This window comes from Pundamilia nyererei, unplaced genomic scaffold (genome assembly GCF_000239375.1).
Source record: "Pundamilia nyererei isolate P.nyererei 1_Seehausen unplaced genomic scaffold, PunNye1.0 scaffold00135, whole genome shotgun sequence".
Taxonomy (NCBI): domain Eukaryota; kingdom Metazoa; phylum Chordata; class Actinopteri; order Cichliformes; family Cichlidae; genus Pundamilia; species Pundamilia nyererei.
Genome location: NW_005187536.1, coordinates 293440 through 306547, shown reverse-complemented (window position 1 = coordinate 306547; position 13108 = coordinate 293440). Strand labels below are relative to the sequence as shown.

General features: G+C 43.8%; 1 protein-coding gene across 1 annotated transcript in view; it reads left to right on the top strand.

The window, feature by feature from the left end:
* LOC102199112 (neuropilin-2-like) overlaps positions 1–13108 on the top strand; it is a 90976-nt gene that overhangs the window by 27364 nt on the left and 50504 nt on the right. The window contains exons 4-7 of the mRNA XM_013913501.1: positions 4999–5226; positions 7263–7418; positions 7509–7678; positions 11040–11195. Of these exons, the coding sequence (XP_013768955.1) occupies positions 4999–5226; positions 7263–7418; positions 7509–7678; positions 11040–11195 (710 nt within the window). The remainder of the gene's footprint in view (positions 1–4998; positions 5227–7262; positions 7419–7508; positions 7679–11039; positions 11196–13108) is intronic.

Below are 13108 nucleotides of genomic sequence, written 5' to 3'. Positions count from 1 at the left end.
TGTGTGTGTGTGTGTGTGTGTGTGTGTGTGTGTGTGTGTGTGTGTGTGTGTGTGTGTGTGTGTGTGTGTGTGTCCAGCCTTTTCTGGCAGTAATGATGGAGCCATTTGGAAAATTCAAGCTGTTGTCATACGGCTAACAAGATCTTGTTATCCTGGAAGGTGCAACTGAGCGTCTGGTTGTGTGGATGACTCGATTTTGTGTGTGAGTGTATGCTAGACAATCTGTATACCCTCATGGAGAACCATCTAAATTTATATCTGTTTTTGGCACCTGCACATTCAGTTCTGTTCAATGAAAAAGAAAGATGAAAAAGCTTCTCTTCTCCTCTTTTCCTGCATTTTCACGGCCTCCACTTACGGGTAAATATAGTCTCACTGCTTGGCACAAAAATATGTGGAACAAAACAAGACAGAAACTTCTTGAGAAGAGCTTTAAGTTTATGCATTGTCCTCTTTTTTAAAAAAAACATTCACCACAGCTCTTCTTCTTTTAAATTTTTCCAAAATTTGAATTTATGACTATTTTTTGCTTTGATGTAATTCATCCGTTCACTTCGTTGACCTTTCTCTCATTTTATTTGATTTCTTCTGTCCTGTTTTTCCTCCAGTAGCAGTAAACATCGTTGCACCGGGACACTGTTTACTGGGGTGAGAGCCTTGCTGTTTCTTGGAAGAGGAAGGCTTGATTTCTCAGGAGCATAAAGTTTAAAATTAAATTAAACTGAATCTTTCCAATTCAAAAAAAAAATTCTTTGTGAATCTGAAGCTCACACTGAAGTCTTTGTTATAAGAAAGTTCAGTGATTCGCTCAGTTTCAGTGCCCTGTGTTGTTGGATTGTTAGCATTTCAATGCCTTAACTCGCTTGGCTGAACATTTAGAGGACGCCTTGGCTACAAACCCTTCCTGTTACTGGGGTGTGTTATGGAGTGAGGAGTAGGTTTGCATGGAGAACACAGGCACATGTAATGCATTCACACATACATGTACACGAACATGGAAGGCTCACGCGTGCACGCCAGTAGCCGCCATTAAAGTCGAAGCACATAAACAGACATAAAATATAAACAACGGAAATGTCAAAACAAAACGATGTGCTACTGTTGTTATTGTTTACAGCCCTGTTGCTATGGAGATTGTAGTAAAATTCCAGCCAATGGAAACACAGCCGACCAATCAAATTTCACTGTCTAGGCAGTGTGCCCCCAGCTGTTATTGTGACCCAGAACTCACCACACACACACGAATTCAGTGATGCAGGCTGAAGGGTTACTCACAAATGCAGGGCAGCTTGCGTGTCTGCATGGAGATGTTAATACACACACACACACAGACACACACACAGACACACACACACACTGCTTATCTTTGCATTAGTGGACGTTTCACTAATTAATAGTGTAGATGCACCCTGGCCTGAACTTCAGCCGAGCCTAACCTTAAACCTTTAACACTAACCCAAAACCGAACGCTCACACTGAGTTAAAAACGTGACCTCGTGGGCAACAGTTTCTGACCTAAATGTGAAGTGATTGAAACTGAGCAAAACAATTTCTGTGAGTAATACAAGCACACCCACGCACACCTTCCCACACATGCGCACACTCAGCCACCTCTCTCTATACATGCACTAGGCGGGTAATGTGGAAGCTGTCGTGACGATCCTTCCGATTACCGCTGTTGTTTCCTTTCTGCCTAATGGCTTCAGGCGCTTCCTCTCTGCCTCTGTCCGGCTACCCATCGAGTCAGTTCATTAGACTGTTAAACCAATCACGTCGCTCCCTCCTGCCGTCGCTGAATTTTATTGAAGAAAGTGGATCCAGATCTGACCTAGCAACAAGCAAAAGGTGCCCCGAGCTTAAAGGAGTGCAACAAAGAGCAGAATTGTCTTTAAAATATTCAATAAATTTACAGTTAATTAGGAATCTTTCACTTATCTGCAGAGTTTCAGCTCCAAAACAGATGCAAATATCAAATTTCCAATGTTTCACTCCGTTACACATCACTGAAGAATCACAGTGTTTTGAAGTTTTAGTAAACTGGAGTGGGAGGACTACAGGGATGGCAGTTAGTTTTCATGTCAGAGTGAGTTTATAAAGAGAAATCCTCAGTGATGCAGTGACAGAGGCTCAAATGTAATGTCAGAGTTTCAGCGCCACCAGCCTCCAACTTAAACAACGCTGCAGTGGAATCCAAACACATATGGAAAGCAAGGCTGCGGGTGCGCTGGAGCTGTTAAACTGTGTGTGGTCGCCTTTCAGTGTGTGTATGTTACAGTAAATCTGCTCTGCATGTGGACGTGTGTGTGTTTGTTAGAGATTGATGAAAGGAGAGCCCGAGAGCCTGGTGAAGGCTTGGAAAGGAGCTTGAATAAAAGTAGAGCTTCACATAAACAAACGTGCAGATTTTTATGGGAATTATATTTTATGTTCACATTTTAGATAAAAGTGTTTACATGCACTCACAAGCTTATAATTTTAAAACACACGCTGAGAAAGTTGGTCCTATCTCTCAGTGCCTTGCGAGCCTTAAGCGCCATCACCAAATCTACCCAGCAACACACACGCACCCTCATGCAGACACACACACGGCACGCTAACCGCAGTTCCCCAACCCTTACAAGTTAAACACGTGTTTCTTTCACACCTACCCGCTTCAAACAGATGGGAAGGAAGGTGAACACAAAAGGAAATCGGAGAAGGTGGAGGTAGAGAGCGAGACGGGACAGACTGGAGGAAGATGGGAGAAAGGAGGGCACAAGTGTTTTTGCAGAGTCCACTAACGTGAAGTAATGAAAGGGGAAAAAATCACTGCGGGCAGAAAACTGGTCAGGCGTTTACTCTACACATGCGCGGGCACTCGCACTAATAGTCACACGGGCTCACGCTATTCAGTGATGGACTCTGCAGGGGGGCCAGACGCAACGAGCGACAGTGTTTGTCTCTGGGTGAGCGTGTGTTTGCTCGCATCTGAGGTCACCGCACGAGGGAAAAGGTCACAATAACAAGAAAAATAGACCAGGGAGGAAGAGGAAAAACCGGGATATATGCATGCAGGCCATCTTTATCAAACTAAAGATAGATGACGTTGTGGAAAATTAATGATGCCAGAAATAAAGGAGACATTCGGTAAACAAAGCAGAATGTGAGAAAAGTCCACAGACGATGCTTTGGTTTATCGGAGCTGGCATAAATCAGTCACATGTCCCGGCAGATTTATGCATTTGCTGAGTGAAATTCCACAGACTGAAAAAAAGCAGGGAGGAGACAGAGACATGTGTTGTATTTTGTTCATTCGCAAATATAGAAAGCTACGATGAGCGATCGTTGTGGCCATGTGGACGATGCTGTAAGAACAACTAAGCATCTGTGGTGTCTGAAGTGTTCATGTGCGTGTCATCAGGGCCGAGTGTCGACTATGAGCAGCAGAAACATTTGGTTAAAATGTCTACTCGTCTTTAGTCATTCAAGTTTCCTTTACACGCTGACTTACGCTCACTGTTAGCTGCAGTGATCCATTACAGCGGGTCTGTTTATCCACAGTACTTTGATACATTTAGAAACATTTTTGCAGCTTCCATGTAATTTTGTAACACAAGTACAAAGTAAAATGTCACCTTTAATGTCATTTGATCAGATAAAATATACATTCAGTTTATACCAAACACATTTTCCTTAAAGATTAAGCATTTAATCACATAAACCTTTGATTTGATATATTTATATATTTTGGATTTTACTCAAAAATGTTGCTTCATGTTTATTTAGGGTGAATTTTTTTTTTGAGTGTACGCCATCTGTTTAGTTATGCATGTAAGTCAGAATGAAACAGACTTAAAGCTCCAAAAACCCGTTGGGTTGCTGTGAAAAGCATAAAACACAAGCTGTTAGCACTAAAGAATTCAGCTGAAACGTGTCTATTGTACAGGTTGTTGCAAACACACGTAGCTTAGGTTCATTTTTACAATGCCACAGAGCTCACAGTGTTTTAGTGTCTGCTAACTTCTCTTCATTAACTCATGAGAGACATGAGTTACCCTAAGAGGCTTAGACAGTGTTTGGTCTTATGGCTGGGTGGCCTGGAATAATGGTCCAGTTGGTGCAAGCACACTGTGTGCGTGCATTAATAGAGAGGGTAACACCGCCCTGTCACAGCATGTTTATGTGTGCGTGACTGTGCGCATGTATTATGATGTCTAAAGCTCCTCTTAACTGCTGGACCACCCGTCCATGACACCGTCAGCAGACCGTCTGTCTCTCTCACTCCTCTTATTCTGTTTGTCTCGTACCATCTCCAGTGTTGCTAATTTTTCTTAAAGATTGCAGCGGGTTTGAAACTCTGTGCTTTTTCCCAGGAATTGTCAGCAATAAAAAGTCTGGCTTAAGTGCACTTAAAACGTGGGCCGATCCTTTTCTTTCTGCATACTGAAACTTGGCATTCGGTGCAGAATATTAGTGCTTTTTTGTGGTCTTGCACAACGTGGAAAAGTTGGGGATTTACCACCTTAGAAAGGCAATATTTAATATGAGTTGACTTTTTGTGTTTGTTTTTTTGAGCTGGAAAAACAAACAAAGAAATTAGCCGTCTGTTATCTTACAGCTTTGTCCTCTGTGAAACCCTCAGCCTGTGTCTGTCCATGAGATCGGCCTTCATGTGAACTCGAGCTACTTAAGCACACTCATTGACACTCTGTAGCCCCAATCATAGACATATATTATGTGAAGTGGATGTTTTAGTATCTAAATAAAACTGAGATAGCAGAGCTGGGAGTTATGAAACAGAGAAACATGCGCTGAGTTGAGTTTAAAGTGCTCGCCTCTACAAACAGCACCTCTGGGTGCCTGCCCGGAGTAATGTCATTAGTTTGAAGTGTAATTCTTCTCTAAACAAATCTTGTTCCAAGATTTTTCCAGTTAATGATTTAAATCAACGTTTAACTGCTATTAACATGAAGTTTTGATTAATGTACACAACGTTTTGTTTCTCTGTCTTCATCCCAGGTTCAGACTGTTCCCGTAACTTTACCAGTCCCTCGGGCCTCGTCGAGTCCCCGGGATTTCCCGACAAATACCCCCACAACCTCGAGTGCGCCTTCATCATCATTGTCCCGCCCAGAATGGATGTCACCCTCACCTTCCTCACCTTTGACCTGGAGAACGATCCCCTGCCAGGTGGAGATGGAGACTGCAAGTACGACTGGCTGGAAGTTTGGGACGGGCTCCCGGGAGGTACGACATTTATGCTTCGGATCTGTCGGATCGAGTGATCACTGCGTTATTGTCACGGCTGCTGCGATGATGCTGATGGAGATGTCAAACTATTTCTCAGCCTTGTCATGAGTCAGTGCAGAGAGCAAAGTGAGTAATATATGCGCTCTGCCCTGCCTACATCATTATTGACCGAGGTGGAGTAGCAGCTATTTTAGAAGCTATGCGTTGGTAGATGAAAGCTAAGCTTACAGGCAGGATGCTGGCACCCACTGTGGAGAAACAATGCAACTTTTCAAGGGAAAAAAATAGCAACTGTTGAGCAAAGGGAGAAAAGAAAGGGAGTGAGAGGAGGAACAGTGGAGGGTGGGATATTTCTGGTCTAACTGCTACAAGAACTGGAAGTTTAGAAGGACTCCAACTCTGAGGCGCACAACCCTTGGACTGAGTTTCAAGCAATGGAAGAGGTAGAAAGAAACAGAAGGAGAAAGAGAAGTCATCGACTGCTGGGAACGCTGGAGCAAAGGAATGACCTCTGGTTTACCTTCGACAGGAGGAGTGGGAGAACAAAGCTGGGCTGGAAAGACGTCCAGAAAGAAGCATTTAAATATTTGGAAAACTTTGCCAATTTTATTTTAACTTTTAAAACTTTGCTTTAAAAACTGTCAGAGTATAGACACAGAGGATATTAAACAAGTATTATAAAACCATTAAAAACATCAAGCAAAGACTGACTGGAATAACAGAGCTTTCCTTTCTGTAAACATGAATTTCGCCTTAGGCACAATGGAAAAACAGAGACACGATGCACATTACGGAGGAAGCAGCTTGAAGGGATACTAAAAAAATCCCTTTCTTCAGGGGTCAGAGAGAAGAGAAGACTTCTGCTTTGAGTGATGGAGGGAGGCAACGGGAAATACAGCGAGATGAAGAGGGAGAGGGTTGGAAAGGGAAGGAAATTTACTGGGTGAGAGTCAGAGGTGAAGGACTTTTAGTTTCAGGAATAAAAAAATCCTCGACAGGAAGAGTGAAAAGGCAAGCGGAAAGAGTCTGTTTTTTTAACAGCAAAAGGTGAAAGGAGTGGGAGGAGGGAGGAGACGCTGCGAGACAGCCAGCTGACCTAAAAATCGATTTATTCAAAATGTAAAGGGAACGAGAGCCTGATAGTAAAACAGCGCTCACTCGATTAGCGGCAGAGACACCAAACGGTTGTTTTCAGATTTTCCTCTGTGTACACATATGCACGAGTCATTTCTGTTGAGTTCGTTTTCATCTCCTACAATCTAAACCCATCCATCCGAAATGGGGAGCCAAAAATGGAACGGCAAACATGTATAATCTTTAAAAATATTCAGTGTTTGCCTCCTCTCGTCTTCTCGTCTTCTTTTCCTGCTTTCCTTTCCCCTCACCACAATCAAGAAAAGACTTATTACCATTATTTGCTCAAGAGCCCTATTTCAAATATCCACCCATTCCAAAAGGGAAGGGGAGAAAATCAATAGCACTGATCGATCGCCGGCTATTTTCTCTCCTCCTCCACAAACCTTCTCATGTGTATATGTGTGTGTGTAAAAGAAGAAGGAGTAGCAGGATGAGTCAACTATTTGTGTAACACACACACACACACAGACCCTTGGGCTTTAAATCACACTCATCTGTTTGTGTTGACATATACAAGTTGTGGTATTAGAGAAGAAGACAGTAGAGGAATCACTTAGATCTGCACACACACACACACACACACACACACACACACACACACACACACACACACACACACACACACACACACAGATGTACAGTATGTGTGTATTTGTATATATTAGTGCACTTTCTCAAACCGTGTCCAGATGGATGAAAGGAGGGAGGTGAGGACATGAGGGGGTGGAGTGATGAGCAGATGCAGGAAAATCAGTGCAAGTCATGAAGGATACAAATAAACAAGCGTGAGGTTAAAAGATGAAAAACATAAGATTATAATCTCGACCGTTGGACGAGTGCGAGGTTCAGTAACACACAAACAAATAAATGATGACTAACTGCTGTTTGATTGACAGTGGGCCCTCTGATCGGTCGATACTGTGGGACCAGGGTGCCTCCCGAGATCCAGTCATCCACTGGGATCCTCTCTCTGTCCTTCCACACGGACATGGCCGTGGCTAAAGATGGCTTCTCGGCTCGCTATAACATGACGCACAAGGAAGTCAGCGAGAGTAAGCCGGAGTTTGTAGCGTGTTTTCTCTCAAAATAACGCAAACGAAACACGGATATTTGTCAAGATCTGCTCCCCCCTCCTCTTACAGCCTTCCACTGCAGTAACGCGTTCGGCATGGAGTCAGGAAAGATCACCGACGACCAGATCGCGGCGTCGTCGACCTTCGCCGACGAACGCTGGCTGCCGCGACAGGCCCGACTCAATTACAACGATAACGCGTGGACGCCCTCGGACGACAGCAACAAGGAGTACATACAGGTATGAGTGTGTCCATCCAGAAACCTCACACGGTTCAAAAAGCCGCTCCTCGAACACCTCGAGCTCTGGAAAGATTATTTCACGGACGTTTCACTGTTTTATTTCCAGACCCTAATCCTTAGATGCAGAAGTTTACTCTGCCTAAACTAAAAACAGACTGCGCTCCCATCTTAACACCATATTTTTCCTCGTGTTGACATATCACACATAATAACTCTACCGCAGATATATTTGTCAGCGTATGTGGGAGAGCGAGTGAGAGAGACAGAGCGAGTGGGAGGTGTGGCGCTATCAAGGTTTAGCAGCTCGATGCCCGGGTAAGGCATTGTTTCCTGTGTTCCAGCTCTGTGCCAACTTTGTGCCATCCCTGAGCTTGAGTTATGAGGCTGTCTGGGTGAGATGGGAAGGGAAGGCGAGGCCGACTCATCCCCTGAGACGGGGAAGACTCAGGCGGGTCAGAGGGCTGCTTTTCAGCCAGACACCTTTTGTAAACAACAGATTACCTTTTTGGTTGTCACGTAGGGGTAGCCTCACAAAGCCAGCACGCAGCTTTAGCGTTGTGCTTTGCAAAGGGACAAATACCTTTAGGGGGGACTGGTTTTGCTACAGGTGTGTTTTGTAGAAGAGGCTTTAACCTTTAATGTAACTAAGTAGTAAACATGGGATCTTTACTGGGGTTTCTTCCAGTTCTTTAAAAGGAGAACGCATTTATAACTCACCAGTATGTTTAAAACGACTGTTTTTAAAGCCATTTACACATGTTTCCACATATATATCCTTATATATTCATATTCATGCACACATGTTTGAAGGCGGGGGGATAAGGAAGCTTTCAGGACTTCTATCGATCAAAGAGCAGGCCGAACAGTGAGCCTCGACTCTGATATGGCTGTTTCAGCAGACGAGTGACTTTCAAGATTGATTATCACTTAAACCTGTTTGACCTACGACCCCTAAAGCATTGCCTATTGAACGTTCTTTACAGGTTGCATTTGTTAACTAGTTAGGATCAGCTCAAGCATGGATTGACTAACCGCTGCATACCTTCTGTGTTAATTTTAGTCCTTTAAGTGATACAACTTCCTGTTTCAGACGTATGACATTTACACTTTCCTTATTTATTTTATCTTTATCTTGGAACCTTTTTTTGCAAGATGCTGCACGCCAGATTGCAAACTGCTGACCTTAACTTCTCCTACAGTTTTCTGACTTGCCTGGCTGCCAGCTGCAAGGCTCAGTTTATTCCCAGGTTTCCTAAATTTACTACACAGTCAGAGTGCAATACGAGCGTGGCTTGCTATGAGAGCCTAGCATCCATTTGTTTGTTAGCAGTGTCAGTAACTCAGATATTTATGCATTAAATGTTTTTAGAGGAAAAAATGTACGTATCTTTAGTGGCGGGCTGCAGAGATGAAACATTATTAAGCACATATTGTCTATGACAGACAAACGTCTCCTTTATGTTAGCTGGACCAGTGTCACAAACACAGTAGTCACAGACGTGGATTAGAAGCAGCACTTCAGACCTCATAAAAACACAGGAAGAGATTGTGGCCAAGAGGAAGTGCACAACGCCTCTCACAGCTGAAACCTCACACCCTCAGGGCCACTCTCAAAAGTAGCTGACAGAAAACAATTTGTATAAAACACATTATTTCATTTCCATGTTTTTCCTGTTTTTCCTCGGACGCTCAGACAGACGATGTGGTCTCACAGGGAGTAACTCCCGGTTTGCGTTGGGTTTGTGTCTCTGTGGTCGGCGGTGCTGTGGTCGGGGCATCGTGTTCCACAGAGGCTCTCAGCTGTTCCTCTGCATTAACACCTAGCACAGAGCAATGCCTCTGCATGCATGCGTGTGTGTGTGTGTGTGTGTCCGCCTTGATGAGCAGCTGTCATAAATGCCAACGTGCCTCTCCTTCTTGTATCTTGCACCCTGTGGAGTCTTACAGCTTAGTGCTTGTGAGTGCAGGGCTGAGTTTTCAGATCAGGCGTGCTTTAATAAATTTAGGATAGCTCCTCTATTCTATTCTATTCTATTCTATTCTGGCCTGGCTCACTGAGGTGTGGTGCAGATTGATGATGCGAGTGCTGGTGGCTCTGTTATTCTAACAGCTCTGTGATTGATGAGGGACCTTCCTTCCTTCTTTGGGAAGTCTCACTTAGCCCTCAACCCCCCTGGATTTCATTCTCTTTTCTCCCTCTTCCTCCCATACTCACCCCGCCTTCTCCTCTCATCTGTTCCTCTCCTCGGTTTCGTGTTATCGATTAGTTGTCTTGGTGGATCTCTGTCTGGCCCTGCCGGTGCACGCCTGTGTGTGTGTTTGGTGGAAGTAATCTGGAACACCTGTCTCTCTGACAGATAACAAACGCAGCATTTTACCTCCCCTGGTGTTTTGTACGATACCTCAGTGGGACATACAGCACACACTTGCACAGCAAACACACACAACAAGTTCTGATTAATCTGCAGGTTTCTGCAGCTCCAGTCGAGGAGAGCAAATGTTGTAATCTACACTCGAACTTTTCTCATCTGCTCCTCTGTGTGTGTGTCTTTAAAAATGTGAAATACTCGGGTTAAAGAATCACAGGTGTGCTCTGATCCTGGCAGGTAACTCCACTAAAGCTTCAGTGATTTATATTAATACATTTTACTTCAGGTATTTTCAGACCGGCAGTGTTTGTTATAAATATGCAGCCGTTAGTTAGCAGTGTTCAGTGTCTTCCCAAACACCATCACTTATTGTTTTGTTAGACTCCTTCCATATTGAGAGAATTTATAACAACGTCTTGTTATTTTTCGTTGTTATTTAAATATCTTCATCGCTCTGCTGTGTTTACTCGTTTTGGGCACTATGGAGCAAATAAATTCGAGTCTACTTCAGGGACCTTGAAATCCCGGAGTTTGAAGCTTCGCATCCTACACAGTGCTCCCCATGTATAATGCAACGCAGCGAGCAGCATGCCAGCCACGTAGCGTAGCATCCACAATCAGGATGGGGAGGTGATTATAGCTATTGTATGGGAGGAAATTAAAATGAGCCCCGGGTCATTACTATCGATCTGCCAGGAGAGAGCCGCAGAGTGGAAAGAAACCGAGAGGAGTAGATGAGGAGGGGAGGAAAGAGTGCCGAACGGGGGAGATGGATGCAGATAACTCCAGGTGTATATTTGTGGGATTATTTTTGTGTGTCTTCAACTGCTGTTGCACTTAAAAGGTCTTCAGACACTTTGATCAACGATAGCTTTAGAATGAAATCTTACATCTTCAGTACATTTGAGTCTGAGGATTTCTGTGTTTTCTTTTACTTTGTCGTCATTTTCTTATTAAGTAAAAGTTTAAAACCTTTCTCTCCCCAAACAGGTGGACCTCCATACTCTGAAGGTGCTTACCGGCATTGCCACACAGGGCGCCATTTCAAAGGAAACGCAGAAGAATTACTTTGTTACCTCCTTCAAGCTAGAGGTCAGCACGAACGGAGAAGACTGGATGATCTACAGACACGGCAAAAACCACAAGGTAGGTTCAAACACACGAGGCGGGAGCTGCTAACCGGCGTCGGGCTCCGCTGGCATCTTGATGGGAGAGGTGGACGGAAATATGAGATGGATTATATGCAGCAAGAGTTGACCTCAAGCCCAAAATTTAACCGGTGTCTGCAATTACAGCCTTTCCACTGCCATTCAGTTGGCCTCATTTAAGGCTTTATGACTGAGCCAGAACCAGCACGAGTCTCCAGGCTCTCGGTGATATCTGACATCATTGTATGCAACTGCATTTACACTGCACATTCTGCTTTCCCATCCCATCTGGTTTCTTTTAGTTTCTGGTCTGAGCTCTGCCTAACGTTGACCTGATTGGGGCCGGGTTCCAAGCTGTTTTTCTCTGAGGTGTTAAGGCATGATGTGTCATCAGTGTGCACGCTGCAGTCTGGCCAGCCAGGTAGAAATAAAGCAGACGGCATTATGAGTCTTAATGGTTAAGACTGCAATTAAAGTACAAGAACATTCCAGTGGTTTTGGCTGGTTTTTCCATCAGAGGCGTTCTCCCCCTGCCCGTGGTCACACATGTTTGTCCTGCGGTCTAACGCCACGTCTGACTTTGTGCTGTAAACCTTTATTTCTTCATGAACGCTAATGCATGCACGCAGTCACATATGCATGCGCTTTGCTATGAGAGGGAAACAGGAGCTCCAGTCTAACCATGTGGAATTCCTTAGTGGAGATCCCACAAGACTTACAGCAAATGTTAACTCCCACAGAAGTGATGGTGGGATAAAACAGCACAGAAAATAAAAGATGGGGATGATGGATGATTGAGGAAATGAGGGAGTTTCTTCAGTTATATTTACAACATATTAAGCTTAGTTAACTTTTATTTTTAAGGAAAAAAGCTAATATCTTTGGTCATTTGTGTTATGTGGTAATAAACGGCATCTGTTTTACAGTAAATGGAAGGAATAATCTTTTACATTTCCTGTGGAAATTTGGACTACAATAATAGGAGCTCAAACATGATGTCAAAGTCGATGGTCTCATTAACTGTCCACAAAAATCTAGGCAAAAATAAAAGTTTATAGCTTTTAGAAAACTTCTTTATATATATATTTTATTTTTCCCAGGCATGTGTAAGTGTAACCGATCATATTTTAGATTAATATCTCCATCATAAGTTACAGGCACTGGCCTAAATGCTCACAGCACACAGCAGTTTATCTACAGTAAGGAACTTGGATAAATCTCCAGGTTCAAGAGATGACAGGTTTGTGATATTCCTGGGAAGGGTGAGGCTGAAGCTGTGGGAGCGAGAGGGTTAATCGTGTTCTGCAATCGTTGGTGAACATATGCATGGGTTTTTTGCGGACCTGCACCACGGCTTACCAAAAATGCAGTTCACTCTTTCTCCTACCAGAGCTGGAAAATGGTGTCATTTTCAGCAGTGAATGTCTCCCTGGGACTGCAGAAGCAAGCATGCTAGTGCAAAGAGCTGGGAGACACAGGGACGCCGCACAACTGTGCACTTTTTAGCTATTCTAATTTTTAATATAATGCTTCATTATTTCAAGTTTGGATTGGAGCGCATTTCTAATGCTTTTGCATGTTTTATGCATGCATCATTCTCAACTACAAAGGTATAACTCAACTGCAGATCTTCATTTTTAGTGGCGCTAAAGTAAATCCACCGAATAATGAGCCATGATACTGTCCATGCAGACACGCAGCAGCTACAGCCCAGTTTCACAGTGACATCGGGCAACGAGACAATAAAAACATCCAATATGCAAAACAGATTAATGTGTCGAGGCTAGTTGCTGGTGTCACCGCGCATAATCCTGCTTGTTTCAGCCACAACCCTGGAAAGCTGTTTGGAGCTGAAGAGAAACACAGAGAAACTCACACACACACACACACACACACACACACACACACACA